The 17,966-nt window shown below is 36.5% G+C and overlaps 1 protein-coding gene across 1 annotated transcript in view; it reads left to right on the top strand.

Annotated features, from left to right (window-relative positions):
* The window catches only part of AQR (aquarius intron-binding spliceosomal factor), a 51,101-nt gene extending 33,450 nt beyond the window's left edge, over positions 1–17,651 (top strand). Inside the window, exons 26-35 of the mRNA XM_005149339.4 lie at positions 249–458; positions 1,260–1,397; positions 2,214–2,285; positions 7,720–7,907; positions 9,565–9,736; positions 11,991–12,161; positions 12,881–12,966; positions 13,746–13,920; positions 15,011–15,124; positions 17,133–17,651. Of these exons, the coding sequence (XP_005149396.2) occupies positions 249–458; positions 1,260–1,397; positions 2,214–2,285; positions 7,720–7,907; positions 9,565–9,736; positions 11,991–12,161; positions 12,881–12,966; positions 13,746–13,920; positions 15,011–15,124; positions 17,133–17,381 (1,575 nt within the window). The 3' untranslated portion in view covers positions 17,382–17,651. The remainder of the gene's footprint in view (positions 1–248; positions 459–1,259; positions 1,398–2,213; positions 2,286–7,719; positions 7,908–9,564; positions 9,737–11,990; positions 12,162–12,880; positions 12,967–13,745; positions 13,921–15,010; positions 15,125–17,132) is intronic.
* Positions 17,652–17,966: the final 315 nt, after the last annotated feature.

Here is a 17,966-nt window from a genome sequence, read left to right as displayed (position 1 = left end):
TGATTTTGCTTCTGTATGTTTCTCACCATTGTACTCCATTTTTAATTGGAAATAAATTAAACCAGTTTTCCCCAAAGCAAGTCAACCCACCACAGCTTCAAAACCATTGTCCTGGTACAAGCTCAAGTGCCAATTTAGACGTATCTTGCTTTTGTGATAATTTTTCTTAATACTGTATGTGCAAGGCTACACCTTGCCAATGACTTTGATATTAAAACATGTCAATATGATACTTCTGTTTGTCATAGGTAATGTCTCGTTGGGAGGAGTATATCAGCAAAGTGAAAGTTAAGGGTGGAAAAGTGCCAGATGTTACAGATGTTTCCAGTTTATTTCCTTTTCACCAGTATTTTGCAAATGCTCCTCAACCAGTTTTCAAAGGCAAATCCTATGAAGAAGATATAGAAATTGCTGAAGGATGTTTTAGACATATTAAGAAAATATTCACTCAGCTTGAGGTAAGGCATGTAACTGTTAAAGGTAAGTGGATCTGGCTAATCCTATAAAAAACTTTACACAGTTCCAAAATTCTCCTTTGCCCTATATCCTTCAAGGAGTATATAACTCTAGGCAGCTTTATTAGCTGCTAAGGTGAGACTTTCCATTTTTGGGTAATACTGGCATGTTTCACAAAAGGCACAAAGGTCTAATTTGTTTTATTTTGATCTTAGAAAGCAGCCATTCTGAGTGTTCCATTTTCATTGATTAGGTTACTAGGGTTGGTTTGCCTGTCACTGCTCCCCTGATCCTCACAGGGTCTTTGTGTTTACAGTGACTTGCCTTTAATCAGATAACCTAGAAGTAACTTAAATGGACTATCTTCTTCTTTTCCCAGAATTGCTTTAGAGGCTTTTAAAAGTCTGGGTAAAAGTGGTCTGTGTATCATTTAGTCATATTAACTTAAATGGTCTAGTACTGAATTTGATGTGATGTTATAGTGGAAAACAAGAAGATATAGTACAACAGAATTTTGGGGGATTCTGAGAGCGTTCCTCAGAATTAACTGAATAATTGTCTGCAAATTTGTGTATGCACACAGGTTGCAGAATTATTTGTGTGTTTAAAAGATTGCTTTCTGAAATCCTGTGATTTCCAAGTTTAGCATTAAAAATTATTCAAAATGGAATTGCTAACAGTACTGCTAACAGAACTTTCTTGCCTAATTATATTAAGAAGGTGGCCAGATAGTTGAAGTGAATACATTTTATAAGGAATAATTTTTTGTATTCTGACTTTCACAGTTTTCTTCTCTTGTATAGGAATTCAGAGCATTTGAACTTCTCCGCAGTGGCCTGGATAGATCCAAATATCTGTTGGTGAAAGAAGCAAAAATCATTGCCATGACATGCACTCATGCTGCTCTGAAACGACACGACCTGGTTGAATTAGGTTTCAAAGTAATGATTTTTTTTTTGTTTTGGTCTCCACCCTCTCTTGCGTAAACTTTTTTGTCTGTACTAAATCTAGGCAACTAGGTTATTTTGAGTTGCTTTTATTTTTACCAGTATGTTTCAATTTTTAATTTTACTGAAGAAAAAATTAAGTAAAAAATGAGATCATTTCTTAGTTACTTATATAAAAAATTCTTAATAGTGTAGATGATGATCTGCAGTGATATGATTGAGTAACAAAATAAAGGCAGAATTGGGGGGAAAAAAACCATGGCCTTTATAACTTCACCTAAATAATTAATGATTTGATGAAAATGGTACTATGATGCAGTGTTGTTCTCACTCTGCAGTATTAGCCATAGGTATTAATTTAGTACAGACTTGTATCTGGCACTAGCCAACCACCAATAACTTTCAGTATTATTTTTTCTCCAATATTGCCCTATATTGGATCACAAAATCACTCTTTTTCTGCTTCGGTGCAAGGGTACCAACATAGTTTGATCCACTGCAGAAAGCTTTTCTGGATGGGTTGTGTGATGTGGGAGGCATGTCATGATTCAGTCATGGATTCTTTAAGAATGTAAGCCCTGATTGGTTGGTACAGGTAGATCTGCTAATGATGGGGTAGGATTTCACCCTCTGACATTTAGTTTTAGTAATACTGATATTTTGCCAATGAGGTAAAATCCTGCTGTAACTGTTCCACCTGGCAAAAATCAGATGAATAGTTGATGTCTTCTTTTTTCTAGGCTGTATAACTATAAATTTGTATTACTTGCCTGATGGACATACCTTTTTTTGTTTTGTTTTTCCCCTCAGTATGACAACATCTTAATGGAAGAGTCTGCTCAGATTCTGGAGATAGAAACCTTTATACCTCTCCTGCTGCAGGTTAGACGTGAATCATAAAATATATTACAAAAAATGTGAAATGGAAGTCTGTGTTCTTGAACAATACAGAATATTTAAAGGAAAATATCTTGTGCAGAAAGTAACCTAGGACTGATACTTGCCATGTGAGTGGGCACCAAGAACTTTCACTTTGCTCTACACAGTTGTTTATCCTTGGGTTTTGATGATATGGAGTAAGCTAATAGTTCTAGATACGTTGGCTTTATTGACTAAATAGTAGGATTAGCAGGCTTTTGCTTTGAAAATAAAAAAGTGAAGATATTTTATGTAAAGTAGTCCTGGCTTTGTTATATTCTTTGGCATTTAATAGTGATTATTTCTGATTGTAAAAATTGTTAAAATTTAAATAAGAGTTATTAAGGAAGGGTTTTTTTTCCCAAGAGCATAAGGTTTACATAATTGCTCTGTGTCATTCCATCTGCATGTGGCTTTTGGTCAGTTTCAGTCAGAATTAACAGAGAGAGAGAGATATACCAAGAACAGACAGCTTCAAGGAAAAATTGGGCCAGGTAGAGAGGGGACCTTCTAATCACCGTTACAACTCCACAGAAAGAAAACAAATTATTACTGGTTCTATATCTTCTTTTTCCCAATAATTACGGGAAACATACATAGAGTACATACACATACATAGCGAATAAAACTAACACAAGAGGCAATATAGGCCCACTGTTGAACGAGGTGGGTGCCCTGGAGACAGAGGATATAAAGAAGGCAGAGGTGCTGAATGCTTTCTTTGCCTCTGTCTTTACCCGTGCAGACTCTCCCCGGGGGCCCCAGATTCCTATAGCCCCAGAAGGAGTCAGGACAAAGGAGGAATTTGCTTTGGTAGATGAGGATTGGGTTAGGGATCAGCTATGCAATCTGGACATCTATAAATCGATGGGTCTGGATGGAATGCACCTATGGGTGCTGAGGGAGCTGGCGGAGGTCATTGCTAGGCCACTCTCCATCATCTTTGGTAAATCGTGGGAAATGGGAGAGGTGCCTGAGGACTGGAGGATGGCAAATATCACACCAGCCTATAAGAAGGGCAAGAAGTAGGACCCGGGTAATTATAGACCGGTCAGCCTTACCTCTGTCTCTGGAAAGGTGATGGAACGACTTGTTCTTGATGCCATCTCTAGGCATATCAAGGATGAGGGGGTTATTAAGAACAGCCAATATGGTTTTATGAGGGGGAAGTCATGTTTGACCAACCTTATAGCCTTCTATGAGGAAGTGACTAGGTAGAGGGATGATGGTAGAGCGGTAGATGTGGTTTTTCTTGATTTCAGTAAGGTATTTGATACTGTCTCCCACAGCATTCTCATAGATAAGCTAAGGAAGTGTGGGCTTGACGATCAGATAGTGAGGTGGATCAAGAAGTGATTGAAAGGAAGAAGGCAGAGAGTTGTGGTCAATGGGGCAGAATCTAGCTGGAGGTCTGTGACTAGTGGAGTCCCTCAGGGGTCAGTGCTGGGACCAGTGCTGTTTAATATTTTCATCAACGACCTGGATGAGGGAACTGAATGTACCCTCAGCAAGTTTGCTGATGACACTAAATTGGGAGGAGTGGCTGACACACCAGAAAGCTGTGTTGTCATTCAGTGAGACCTGGACAGGCTGGAGAGTTGGGTGGGGAGAAACTTGATGAAATTCAACAAGGGCAAGTGTAGAGTCTTGCATCTGGGGAAGAACAACCCCATGTACCAGTACAGGCTGGGGGTTGACCTGCTGGAAAGTAGCGAAGGGGAAAGGGACCTGGGGGTCCTGGTGGATAGGAGGATGACCATGAGCCAGCAATGTGCCCTTGTGGCCAAGAAGGCGAATGGCATCCTAGGGTGCATTAGAAAGGATGTAGTTAGTAGGGCGAGAGAGGTTCTCCTCCCTCTCTACTCTGCCTTGGTGAGGCCACATCTGGAATATTGCATCCAGTTCTGGGCCCCTCAGTTCAAGAAGGACAGGGAATTGCTTGAAAGAGTCCAGCGCAGAGCCACAAAGATGATGAAGGGAGTGGAACACCTTCCTTATGAGGAGAGGCTGAGGGAGCTGGGTCTTTTTAGCTTGGAGGAGACTGAGGGGTGACCTCATCAGTGTTTACAAATATGTAAATGGTGGGTGTCAGGATGATGGAGCTAGGCTTTTTTCAGTGATATCCAGTGGTAGGGCAAGGGACAATGGGTGTAAACTGGAGCATAGGAGGTTCCACGTTAACATCAGGAAGAACTTCTTTATGTAAGAGTGACAGAGCACTGGAACAGGTTGCCCAGGGGGGTTGTGGAGTCTCCTACGTTGGAGATATTCAAGGCCCTCGTGGACAAGTTCCTGTGTGATGTCCTCTAGGTTACCCTGCTCTTGCAGGGGGGTTGGACTAGATGATCTTTCGAGGTCCCTTCCAACCCTTGAGATTCTGTGATTCTGTGGAGTCCTCATAGTAGCCTTCCAGTACCTGAAGCGGGCCTATGAGGATGCTGGGGGGGGGACTCTTTATTAGGGACTGTAGTGACAGGACAAGTGGTAACGGGTTAAAACTTCAACAGGGAAGTTTAGATTGGATATAAGGAAGAAGTTCTTTACTGTTAGGGTGGTGAGGCACTGGAATGGGTTGCCCAGGGAGGTTGTGAATGCTCTATCCCTGGAAGTGTTCAAGGCCAGGTTGGACGAAGCCTTGCATGGCATGCTTTAGTGTGAGGTGTCCTTGCCCATGGCAGGGGATTTGGAACTGGATGATCTTAAGGTCCTTTCCAGCCCTAACTGTACTATGATTCTATGATACAGTTGAATGAAAATCTTGCAGCTAAAAAGGTACTGCTAATAATGCAGGGAAGGAAGGAAGGGAACTGGAGCTATCATGGAACAGGGGATATTTATAGCATAGTCTTTAAGAAACCAGGTAGCAATAGCTCTGTTATGTAAGGGATTGTTGTAACAGAGGGCCAACGGTGCTACTTCTGAAGTTGAGTACCATTCCTTAAAAATGTTTGTGCTGATCATTCTGAACTCAAGATGCTTGGACTTGACATTTTCTTTTGCCTTTAGTAAAGATTGTCTGTGGTTGCTTTTAGCACTCCTCTTTTAAGAGCTAGAGGATTTAATAAGTACATAAAATGTGCTTCTTGCACATCTGTGGCTCTGCTATCTCTGCAATCTCCAGTCATTTTAAGATAAAATTTCACCTCTGGAAGTATGTGCTCCCTCTGGAGCTCTGTAGCTGCAAATCAGTTTGATGTGTGGAAAGTCAGTAAAACTGAAGACAGTCTATACTTTTGATTTGATCCTTCCTCTACTGGCTTTCTGAAAAATATGCAGTCTGCATTTCATATTCTCAAATTAATATTCTCATATTGTAAAATTAAGTTTCGTTTCAGAAGCTTTGCCTGGAGCATATACTTTCATTAAAAAGCAATAAATAAAGTCTTCTAAGAAAACCACATCCAAGCTTTTTGATTTTCATTCTAAAAGAAAATGTGTATTGAAAATGGTGTGGTAGAAATTCCGTGAAATACTGGATATATTTGTAATTGTATCTCATAATTTTACATTTTGCTCTGTTCCAGTGGATATTAGAACACAATTGCAGGAAAGTAACTATGGGCCTAGCACACACAAAAAAGTGCATGTCTGAGTTGCCTTTAAAGCCCAGCTCCTGGTGTCAGTTGCTGTTTAACTCTGTAGGTTTTTAGATTTTAGGGACAAAAATGTAGGACTTTAAACCTTGATGTGTTTAAAGACAGTTGACTTTTGATAATTCTGAGCAGGTAGGCAACTAATTCACCCTCTAAATCCCAGATACTGCCTGAACTCTGAACAGGAACACATACTTGTCCATTTTGTTTGGGTATCTGGAGAGCAAACCGCTGGAGTGAGGCTTCTCGCAGATTGTAACCCAATATTGTACTGCAGTGCGATGTAATGAGGAATTCTGTGTGGCTTTTAACATGGTTTTCATTGATTATGAAATTATTAGATTTAGTGAAATAAGCATCTTCGAGTGTTTTTGAAATGGTTGAGTGAACATTAAATAACTGGATGCATCAGGCTGGTGAGGGGAAGTAAGTGTACATGAACAATACGTAAGCTGACAGTTTCATCATAGAGTCATATTTCGTGGGTTATTCTGTGACCTTATTTATAATAGCTATCAAAATAGAGGGGTTTTTTGGTTTGTTTTTTTTTAACAAAACCTGAAGAGCTAGGCTTACAGAGTAGTATGTGATTTCTTGCACTTACAATTCAGAGTAAGATTTTTTTTAAAACAGAGTTCTTTGCAGAGCTCTTTGAGATTGAAATAGCTGATTAAAGAAGAATGATTACATAGAATAATTGGTCTTTTCCAAAGCAGTAGCCTTTTGGGAAGGGAAAAAATAAAATCTTTCCCCTTGCCATTAAAAATAATTTCCATCCATTTTCTTACTAAAGCATATTTCAGCTTGGTGAGCTGTACAGTCCAGAATTCAGTTTTCATTCCTTACTCTCTTATCAGAGAGGTCTTAATTTCTTTTACACTTCAGGATGGCAAGAAAAGGAACTTTAATCTTTAAGTAGTGCTCCTGTGGGGAAAGGGAAATATTACAGAAGTGTATAAGAAATGAGTGTCTGAATTGTAAAACTTGCAGGTGGAAATTTCAGAATTCCAGGTCTACACATCTGCTCCCCCTTTGTCCCTATGTTACAGTGTGGTTCCATGAGTTCTGAAACTCATGAAAGAGAACTCGTGGACTCAGCAGTCATTACTGAGTTCTGTCAGTATGTAACTTAGACAAAGGATGATGAGGAACTGGAAAGAAATATACCAAACATACTGAAGAGCATTCAGTCCAAGGGCCAGGGTGGGGATTTAATTAGAGGCTCGTTCTGGTCATGGAAGAGGCCATGTGGGGATTCCAGAGCTAAACAGTGAAATGCGTAAACTACAGAGACACTTGAAAGGCTGATTCAGTTTGTGCCTCAAATATGTGAGCACTATAACTGTTTCAGATGCAGCAGGTAGTTCATATTTGCTATCTTGGAATAAAAAAAAAATAAAGATTTTAAAGGACTATTATAGGGTAACACTACTGTGTAGAAATCAGATTTTTTTACTATAACTTATATGTATTTGTGCTTTTCTTCTCTTCCTTTTGTTTTCTGACATGTTAACTATGACTTTTAAAACAGCACAATATGACATACTGATATTTCTCTACTATTTTAGTAGATAAACTTAACTCTTTCTTTATAACAAACAAGAGTTTATGTAAAGCACTGCTCCTTTTTCTGGTAGTAGATTAGAAAGAAGCTAGTAGTCTTTGAAATGACTGTGGCTCAGTGTAGCTTAAGAACAAATGTTGAAATTAGGGCTCAGACTAAGCCAGTTTGAATGCTAATGTATTGTAATTGAGTGCCTCAGTTGCAGTGGAATAGTTACAGTTCTGTAATTGTTTAATTCTAGAACCCCCAGGATGGATTCAGTCGTTTGAAGCGGTGGATTATGATTGGTGACCATCATCAGCTGCCACCAGTCATTAAGAACATGGCTTTTCAAAAGTACTCCAACATGGAGCAGTCTCTTTTTACACGATTTGTTCGTGTTGGAGTGCCAACTGTTGATTTGGATGCTCAGGGAAGAGCAAGAGCAAGGTGAGACATAGAAAATGTCATGTCTATCCTATAAGAAAATACAAAGATAAGAATAGAAAAAGTACACATATACTTTTGGAAACTTTGTTTTATTGTTAGGACAGGAGTTTGCAAAACTCTATTTGTTCCATTTCTTTCAGCTTAGACTAGGAAGGTGGTTTTTCTTTGCTGAAATACAATCAGATTTATTTTCCTTTTTTGGTAATATAATAGTACTCTGCTAATTTATGAATACTTTAATGAAAATTATATTTAAAGGAATTTTAGTAGTCAAATTCTGTTGAAAATTTTTTCTTTACAGCTGAAACTTTTTCAGAAGCTTCCTTTTCTGAACTAATATATTTAATCTGTTCAAGGCCAAATAAATACATTATTTATTTAGAGTTGAATATATAATATTTCCTTTAAATTTTACAAAAGGGTTCTTTTCTTGTACTATTTCAGCAGAGCTTCAGCTTTTATTGAAGACAATCTTGTTATCCACACAAGAGTGTTAACCCTTTTTTATATATTTAAAGAGATACAGCATCTCTCTAGTGGGATAACTTTTCTTTTTTTATCCTCGTATTTGTCAATTTACTGTGGTAATGTAGATGTCTTATTTATTGTGTAAATTGCATATTTGTGGTGTTGCAGTAAGAAGGTAAAATAAAACCAAAAAAGGTTACTCCATATAAAATCTCGCTACTCCCAAGTTTAGTTTTAAATCCTGATTTTTATTTATTTATTTTTATAAAATAAAGGAGAGCTTAATTTTTTTCATGTAAGAATTGTTGGGGGTGGTATAATATTATTTTCTAGTCATGAAAAACAGTTCAGTCTGATTTTAAAAGTGCAAATTATACCTCAGTATGGTGATAAATTAAGTTTATTTTGCCATCTGCTGTTTTGTAACATCTCTGCAAATTTCTTAGATTTCTAAGAGCAGAATTTCTTAGATTTCAAAGAGAGCAGAATTCTGTCACTTCATAAACCATTTCATCATCTAGGATTTTTTTTCCATACCTTCCTGTACGTTGTCTTTTCAGATCATAGGTAGCTTCCCATGAACTAACTGCTACTTTACCTGGTCTGGATTTTGTTGTATGTTTGTGAATGAGGCATTTTGGTTATATTACTGTCTCTATAAATACCAGAGATGATTCAGAAGTGGGTAGATATCAGTTGTTTCCCTTCATGTCCCATGTTAATATATGGCAGTATACAAAATAAGAAAATTAATTTCTTTTTTGCAGTAAGAAACTTCACAACAGATAATGCACAAAATCCTTTTTCTCTTACTCCTTCCTTTTTTTGTGAAAAAGCATTAATATTCCTTAAGTTTTGTTACCCATGGAAATTCCTACTAGATTTCTTTGCAAAATGTGTACCCTTCAGTGTGAGTCTGATCAAGTAGAACAATCTTAAGGCTGAGTGTACTGCACTGAAGTAAAATCTAAAGCTTTTTGTGAGACATAACCAAACAGAGTTAAGAAACTTAATATTGCTGTATAGCTTGTACAAGTGCATTCATTTATATGCGTATAGCTGTCCAGCAAAATTATTTTTTTAATTGAAAACCTGCAGAAACATTAATGTTGAAAGCAGTGGGGTGTGTGCATTTGAATTGTGTTGAATGAGTTGAATTGACGGTTTGTCTGTGTGTGGTTTTGAACAGTTTATGTAACCTTTACAACTGGCGTTACAAAAACCTGGGTAACCTGCCTCATGTGCAGCTTCTGCCAGAGTTCCGAACAGCCAATGCTGGGTTCTTGTACGACTTCCAGCTTATAAATGTGGAAGACTTCAATGGTGTGGGAGAGTCTGAACCCAATCCTTATTTCTATCAGGTAAGAGCAATACTACATATATACATTATTTAATCTAGATATTACATATTAAATCTGCCATGAAGACAAGACTATCAAAATACAGTAAATGGATGTTTTAATTCATGTTCTCACATAATTGAGTCATGTGTGTGCATGATTCTTTTTCTCCTTTTAATGAGTTTTCAGTGTTGAAAATGATGATGCATTATGTTTTATTTTTTGCTCAGAATGAATGACTTTGCTTGAGATCTGTGTTTTCTCAGTGTTTTGGGAGGAGTGAGATCTGGTGTATAACTCATTACAAAACATTGTTTTGGCCTATAGCAAGTTAAATACTGCTATGATTCAGCTGTACTGCCATGATAGTGTAGTAGAATTTCCCCTGTAGGGAAGGATCAAAGATTGAAATTAACATGGAATTAACACCTTAAATTTTGCTTAAGATTGTGAAAAGCAAACAGTGTGCTTTAAGGTGATAATATTAATGGTCAGTTTTTTCCCCTGTTAAAATCATTGAGTTATGTTTATGTATTTTTTTTAAGATATGTATCCGTATGTTTTGTTTGGGTTCCTCTCACTTTTTTGTTATACAAACTAGTGTGCTGTTAGTGAAGAAGGCAGTGGTGAGTCTTATTCAGTTTATCTCACTTCTAGGTTGAGGGCAGAGTTGTTTGGAGGGAAGGGTTTCTTTTATTTTTTTTATGCTATATTTGTTTTTAACACTGTAATGTACAAGTGCTAAAAAATTGTCCTGTGGAACAGGAACAGCTGGAGTCACTGCCTTAAAAATTGGACTCTAATAATTGAGAGTCTGAGCACTGGTTTAGACCACTCCTGGGTCAAAGAAGACTGGGAACACTCATACAAAAACACTGACACCTTTATCATTACAACAGCACTTTCATGAGCGGGCTCTTCTAATATTTGTTATAGGTTTTTGGGAGGTTTTTTGCAGGAGAGAGGGACTTTGGGGTGGTTTTGTGGTCTTGAGGATTGAGAGATATTAGTAAAGTATGTTGGTGGCATTGCATTGTTTTCCATGAGGTAAGATTGCAGCCATGTATTGTTTATTTATGAATTTGGGCATTTCTTTCTAGACTTAGAGGATTAAAATTTGTAGAATAGTTTTACACCCACAGGTGTTTGATACGCCTGGCAACTGCATTTTCCAAGTAATGCAGAGCCCACTTAATAAGAAAAAATAGCCTAGTCAAACATATGCCAAGTAGGGATAAGATTCCTAGTATAAATAGAGCAGGAATAAATGTCAGTAATTGAGAACAACTTTTTAACATGAAAGATAATTTTTGTTGACAGAAAACAGATTTAAACAGATTGTGAATAACTTTAGTCCGGAAGTTTTGTCCTGTTTCAAATAGGCAGTAGAGTGATGCTTTGGGACAGACATTGTTCATTATAAGTAATGGCACAGAAAAAATTGCAGTATACAAAATGTGAAATAACAACTGGTCATTTGAAATTGAGTAGGTTTGGCCTGCATTAGAAATAATTGTGTTTGATAATCCTGATGTCTGTCTCCTAATTAATAATTGAAAGGAGTTTAGTTATTCTAGTTCAACTAGTTCTTACTTTCAGCTTACTTGAGAGTGAGTCACTGCAGCTATTTTGCAGTCCTTCTTGAAATGATGTTATATTGGTGCTAAGTGTTTTTTAAACCCTTGTATTTCAATACAGGCATCTGCAGATTACCATCTTCTAATACTTTTTAACAAATAATAATTTCACAGTTTTACATAATGCGGGATTTTGGCATGTAACCTTTTAAGAAGGAAAAAACCCCAAATACTCTTGGTTGAGCTGTGTAATACAGTTAAGTTGTCAGTTCCTTTGTTATATAAGGCTATAGGTACATAAATACATTCAGGTACAAATGTGTACATATTTAATAGTCCCTAAATGATTTAATTTTTAAACAATTATTGTTATCATTAACAATTATTAAATACTTAGAATCTAAACTTGTTGAAATAACTGGGAGCTTCTGAGTAAATACTAGAAAGTGTCAATCAATGACTAACAATAATATTGATGTAGGTATTTTCAGCAGTTGTCTCAAAAGGAATCAGAATTAAGTTATTAAACCTGTTTGAGGTTCTTTTATTCTTTCTTTGCGCACTTAATAAAAGCCATTTTGAAACATCAGATCTAGAGACATTTTAGCTCTGAGATTTTTCTGTAAATACATGATAATGTCATAGGTATTACTCTTTCCAAGTTTACAGATTGAGTAACCCCTTCTTTTTTCTTTAAGAATCTTGGTGAAGCTGAGTACGTTGTGGCACTCTTCATGTATATGTGCCTGCTTGGTTATCCTGCGGACAGGATAAGTATCCTGACAACATACAATGGACAGAAACATCTGATCCGTGATGTCATTAATCAGCGGTGTGGAAATAATCCACTGATTGGACGGCCAAACAAGGTGACTTTGAAAATATATGTCATTGCAGTGGTTCTGGTTTGTTTGGTTTTAAATTGTCATATTATACAGCAGGCTAATTTAAGAGATTCACAGATTTCTGTGCAAGTATTCCCTGGTAACTGTGCATTTATTAACTTACGTTCTGTGGAATTTTGTAAAGTAGTGCCCTTGTTTCTGCCTGTTTCATACAAAGTGAAGTCCATGAAGTTGGAAAAGCTACAAGGTATCTGAGGCAGAATAACTCTTTTGTCATTTATTTTGTTCTCAAAACCCACAAATTCCTAAACACACAACTTCTAAGAAGATCCACCCAGAGTAGAAACGCTTTGATAAAACATATGATGGACGACAAATCTGATGAAACAAAAAGTATAATTGTAAAAAACTGGTGCTAATATGAAGGTTTAAACTCTGTACTATAAAACTGATGGCTTTCCACAGTCTTTTGATATTAGCATTCCTCTGTTAGCTATCTGTGTTGAATAAAAATGTAAAAGAAACACTATACAGTCAGAAAAAGGCTGCTCCCAGCATTTCCCAAAAGGAACAGGCTGATGAATTTTAGTTAGCAGCCAGCTAAAGCAGAATTAAACTATATTTTTTTTCCCCATTTATTGCAATCTCAGTCCAAAGTTGATATTAAAATTTCCATGTCACATTTTAATTGAAATGGCAAGATTTAACCTATGGAGGTTTTTATTTGGTTTTTGATTCTCTAGGTAACAACTGTGGACAGATTCCAAGGTCAACAAAATGATTATATTCTCCTTTCACTAGTGCGTACCAAAGCTGTAGGCCACCTTAGGTATGTGACAAGATACTCTTGTAATGTCATTAAGCTGCATGTTTTCTGTATCAGAAAGATTGCTTATAATACATTACATAAAAATGTTCAGTTATTTGCATATGTAGTAGAAATTAAGTTTATACTATGTATTGAATGAAGTTCAGACATACTTCCTTTTGCAACTCTCTGGTACCCTCTCCACAACCACTTTATCCTTTAGTAATGGGTCTTATACTATAATTAGTTTATATTACTGCTGATAGGCTGAACTTGGTTTCACCCTAATAGAACGATAGGAATGTAATACTTGTTGAACAAATGCAGGCTTAAATTTTCTCATGGATGCTTTCCTGTAAGTGAGCTTTTAATTTGTTTTTGTATCAGAAGTTTTTGATCATTGCAGTCACACAGATCATCTAACAGTAGTTAGATGAATTATCAGACTCATATTTACTCATTCAGGGATACAGAAATGCTATTGTGATTTGTTCTCAATGTTAACGTGAAGTCTAGGGAAGTAGTAAAGGGTGACATTTTTATAATTATCACCCTTTCCTATTACAAATGCAGTAAACTGGTACTCATACATACATATACAAACACACGGTTCTATATAATGTTTCTAGGATTTGGTAGTTACTGAAACAGAATGTAAGGAAAAATATTTAAGACAAATTGGTATTTTAGCAGATTATTTTATATTTCCTTAATTTAAGGCTTCTGTATACTTCTAGTTATTTTTATTGCAGCTGTCATCAGTGAATAAGAACATGATTGATTTTGTTTGTTTTCTAAAGGGATGTCCGACGATTAGTTGTTGCCATGTCAAGAGCCAGGCTCGGGCTTTATATCTTTGCAAGGGTATCACTGTTTCAGAACTGTTTTGAGCTAACTCCAGCTTTCAGCCAACTCACAGCTCGACCGCTTCACCTCCATATCATTCCCACAGAACGTTTTCCAACAGCAAGACAGGTAGGAACAGCTGCTCTGAATTTTGTGATCTGTAATGGGAGTACATGTGTTTGCCTACTTTTTAAGTGGGCTACAAGAGATGGGACTGCCTTCTTTGCTAAACCAGTGCCTCTTTGATAATTATGTCCCTAGAGTTAACTGCTGTCATAGTATACACAGGCTGATTTTAGTTGATTTTTCCACAAAATGTAGTTATCAGTATAACTGTGTCTACTTTTTCCTAGATTTTGCCTATGTTAAGAGATTCAATATTTTTCTCTTCTGAGAAGTACTTTTTTAGTGTGTTACATAATTTTGGTCTTGTTACTAAATAATCTATTTCTCAAAAAGAACACAAAGTTAATAATTTCTCATTGAAAGAGGTAAAATTCTGTTTGACTGAGTAATTCAGGATAACCAGTTAATTATTTTTTTTGTTGGCCCAGAATTGCAAAACAGTTTTGTTGCTGAGCTAGGTTCATAAATACGAAAATGTTATTTGTAATACCGTATTAGATCTTGAAGGAGAAGGTTTTGTTAAGCATCTAAGCATAGGACACACAGAGGAGGATGCTAAACAAAGAAATAGAAGAAAATCTGCTTTGCTTTATGGAGCTTTAAGGAGTGCCTATGTGAACTTCAAATTCAATTACAGATCTTTCCCTGGTCTTGAGTATTATTGACAAGCCTGGGAGGGAGCCTTCAGGTGAAACTTTAAGGTCCACTGTGCAACAGAGAATGAAGTATGCATAGTAAGTGAGGGTAATCCAGAAGGAGCTGGACGGTGGTGGACAAGTAGGCCAAGTCCTAATCTGATTGTCAGCTATTTGGCCTTTAATATGCTAAATAACTCAAGTCCAAAATGGATTATGGAGTGAGCATCAAAACCCAGCTTTTCCTTTTGACATAACTTTGTTGGGCTGCAGTATCATGATTAATCCATGAAAGAGTAAGATTTACACTTTCTGTGTTTCCAAAGAATTTGGCTCGTTTTTTTCTTTAAAAAACATTTTTTAATTTTGGGGGTTTATGTTTTCTAACATAGTTAAATAACTTGAGTAATGGTTGTTTTGCTTTGTTTGCTGACTGTCTACTTGTTTTCCCTTCTTAGAATGGAGAAGGACCATCCCACCAAGTACATGTTATTAAGAACATGCCACAAATGGCTAACTTTGTGTACAATATGTATATGCACATGATACAAAGTACACATCACTATCAACAGGTAAGGACCTTTTAACTCTTGGAAGGTGTGCATTTAAAATAAAATTGATTTTTCATAAGTGACAAATGTGGTTGAGGTTTGAGTCTGTTCCTCAGTGTCAGACTTTCGGATGGTAAATTTCTTTTTCTCTGCCGTTCTTATCCAGTGAATCTTGAATTTTATTTTTTTTTCTCTTCTGAGAGGCATAGCTTCAGCCAGATTTGAAGCATTTTGCTACCCAGAAAAAGCCTTTGCCAGGTGGACAGGATACTTACTGTTTTTGGGAAGTGCTCTAATTATGTCTGCTGTAAAGGGGATAAAGAGGAGTGTCACTACTCAAATCTCCTTGTAATTGTGTATTTTTAAAAGTATGAAAGCTCACACTGTTCTGTTGAAAAGCCCTATGACAAGATCTGTTTTGGAGTCAGTTTGTCTTACATAGTTTGAGATCTTTCAACCATGCAAATTTTATGTGATGAAGACTCAGCAGACTGTGCAGTTGGTCACATTCGGATGCAAATTAATAGCCCTGTCAAAACCAGCAAGGTCATGAAAAACAGATAGTAGTCTCTAAATTTTACTAAAAGATGGGTTTGCTTAACACATTAATCAAATATGGACCCAATCCTGTGCTAATACCAGTTATTTTTTTTAGAAATCTTATTTTGTCCATTGCTAGCTAAAACTGGTTACAAAGCTGCAGCTTTCCTACTGTGCCATGAATCACATTCTCCTTGCAGGAGAAGCCAAAAAGTGAACAAAAAAAAAAACACAGAAAAAAAAAAAAGCAGGTATTAGATTTCTTTTACCCTATATAGTACAACATGGTATTTTTCCTTTTCATCTACACTAGACTTAAGAGTAGTAGTCACAAAGCACAACATACACCTAACTGAGTCACTGAAGAAGTGTTAAGTTTGTATCAGGGTCATAAAGGATCATTGGTTTTGAAATACACTTTTTCTGTGAACAGATGGATTATAAAAAACAGTATGGTAACTTCAGAGTCTATAAAAATGCTTTTGGTATCTCTGCTGGTAGGCATAATTGCTTCAAAGATTTGCCTGTGCTTGTCAAAAATTTGTGATATTAGTGTCATCTAATTGAAGATAAGACATCATTGTAATTAAACACTCAATTTGTCATGTGAAGCTCAGTTTCCTTTAAGGAAAACAAAACTAAACAATTATCCATAGGAGGTTTATTGAGCTTTCATTTCGTTAAAATGCTTCACAGTATTCCAAGGAAATACCCATCCTGTCATTAAATAATGTAAGGTTGCAAGAAGTATGAGGGTTTTTGTACAGCCTGGAGTTGTGTAGCTGTCATCCATACTCTTCAGCTAACTGTATTCTTGGTATTACTTTTTTCCAAAATCTGTAATACAGCTACCATCGCTGCATATAATATTTTGCCAACTACTTTTTGATGCAGGCAAAAGACTTTGAATTTATGGATGTATTATGTGAAAAAATATCTAAGCATTGTTTTAAGTGTTACTGGAACTTGTGTTGTTCCACACTTACAGCTGTCGGTGCAACTTCTGTAAGTACAGATAATGTTCACATAGTGTTTTATAAGATGTTTCCATGGGAAATTACTGGAATGAGTTGATGAAGACAGGCTTATTAATGGCCTCAAAAAGCAAGTTAAACAAATCTAAGAGTTTGAAATGGTAATAGATGAGATTACGTGAGGAATGTGATTAATGCTCTAAGTAGGGATTTTTGGCTGTTTGGGGTACTGTGTTTGATAGCCTTCAATTGGAAGTACTGCGTTTTTAACACCCTCTTTCAGGCAAAAAAAAATACGTCTGGTAAGACTGTTGTGGGTTGTTTTTTTTTTTTATTTTCATATAGGAGTTAAGTGCCTCCAGATGATTAGGAATTCTAGATTGTCTTTGTTGTTCACTTGTTATCTAATGCAAAATCCTAACTACAAGGTGAACAGTTCAAGCTAAAGTAGGAATAGATGCCAAAATAGATGCATTTCTAAAACTGAAAATCCTTTATTTTTTTAATCATCTAAGCGTTTACTGCCCCCACCTGCCATGATTGAAGAACCAGAACCTACTCAGACTCAGGAGTCTGAGATAGAAGATGAAGTGCAAGATATGCAGGAAGATGCAACAGCAGAAGAAACTAAGGCAGGAGAAGAAATGATAAAGGAAGGAGAACTAAAAGTGGATGAAGTGGATGAACATCGAACAATGCCAGAACACCCTGGAAGAGACAGTGATAGTGGAGACAGTGAACCTGAGAACGAGACTGAAAAGTGATTCACATGATGTTTGTCCTCTACGTGTTTTGGAAAACAGATAAGGGAAAAGACATTTAGGAATAAAATTGCTATTTTTACACTGACTTTTAAATGTCTGCTTGTGTAGTGTGACCTGTTTGGTATATTTTTCACTTTGTGGACAAGCAAAATGTTTGGCAAACATTCTACTGAGTTCTTGTCAGTATCATTCATGTAATTTGTTTGATGGCCTCAAATGATAAACAGTATCCTTTTCATAAGCTATTCAGTAAAGATGCTTTTTATACCAGTTTTGAATATTTGACCTTTAATTCAGTCACTGAGTTGTCCATTAAATCTCATTGGTTTAAGTATATTCAATACTAGTCAGACACTCTATAGTTTCCTTAATATTCTGTAATGGAGAATTCCTAGTGCAGAGCTGTGCTGATATACACTGAGGTTGTATTTTAGGCATAGGCTCAAGTTCAGTAAGATATTTAATAGTATGTCTATGAGAAGTGTGAATTACCATGGGACTTTAAAATGTTCAAAAGTTATATTGAATTGTGACCTCGGCAGATTCTCAGAATTTCATAAGGCTCAGGTACTGATAGCAATTTCT

This window comes from Melopsittacus undulatus, chromosome 4 (genome assembly GCF_012275295.1).
Source record: "Melopsittacus undulatus isolate bMelUnd1 chromosome 4, bMelUnd1.mat.Z, whole genome shotgun sequence".
Taxonomy (NCBI): domain Eukaryota; kingdom Metazoa; phylum Chordata; class Aves; order Psittaciformes; family Psittaculidae; genus Melopsittacus; species Melopsittacus undulatus.
Note: the sequence above shows the minus strand (reverse complement) of the source record. Positions and strands in the feature narration are given on the sequence as shown.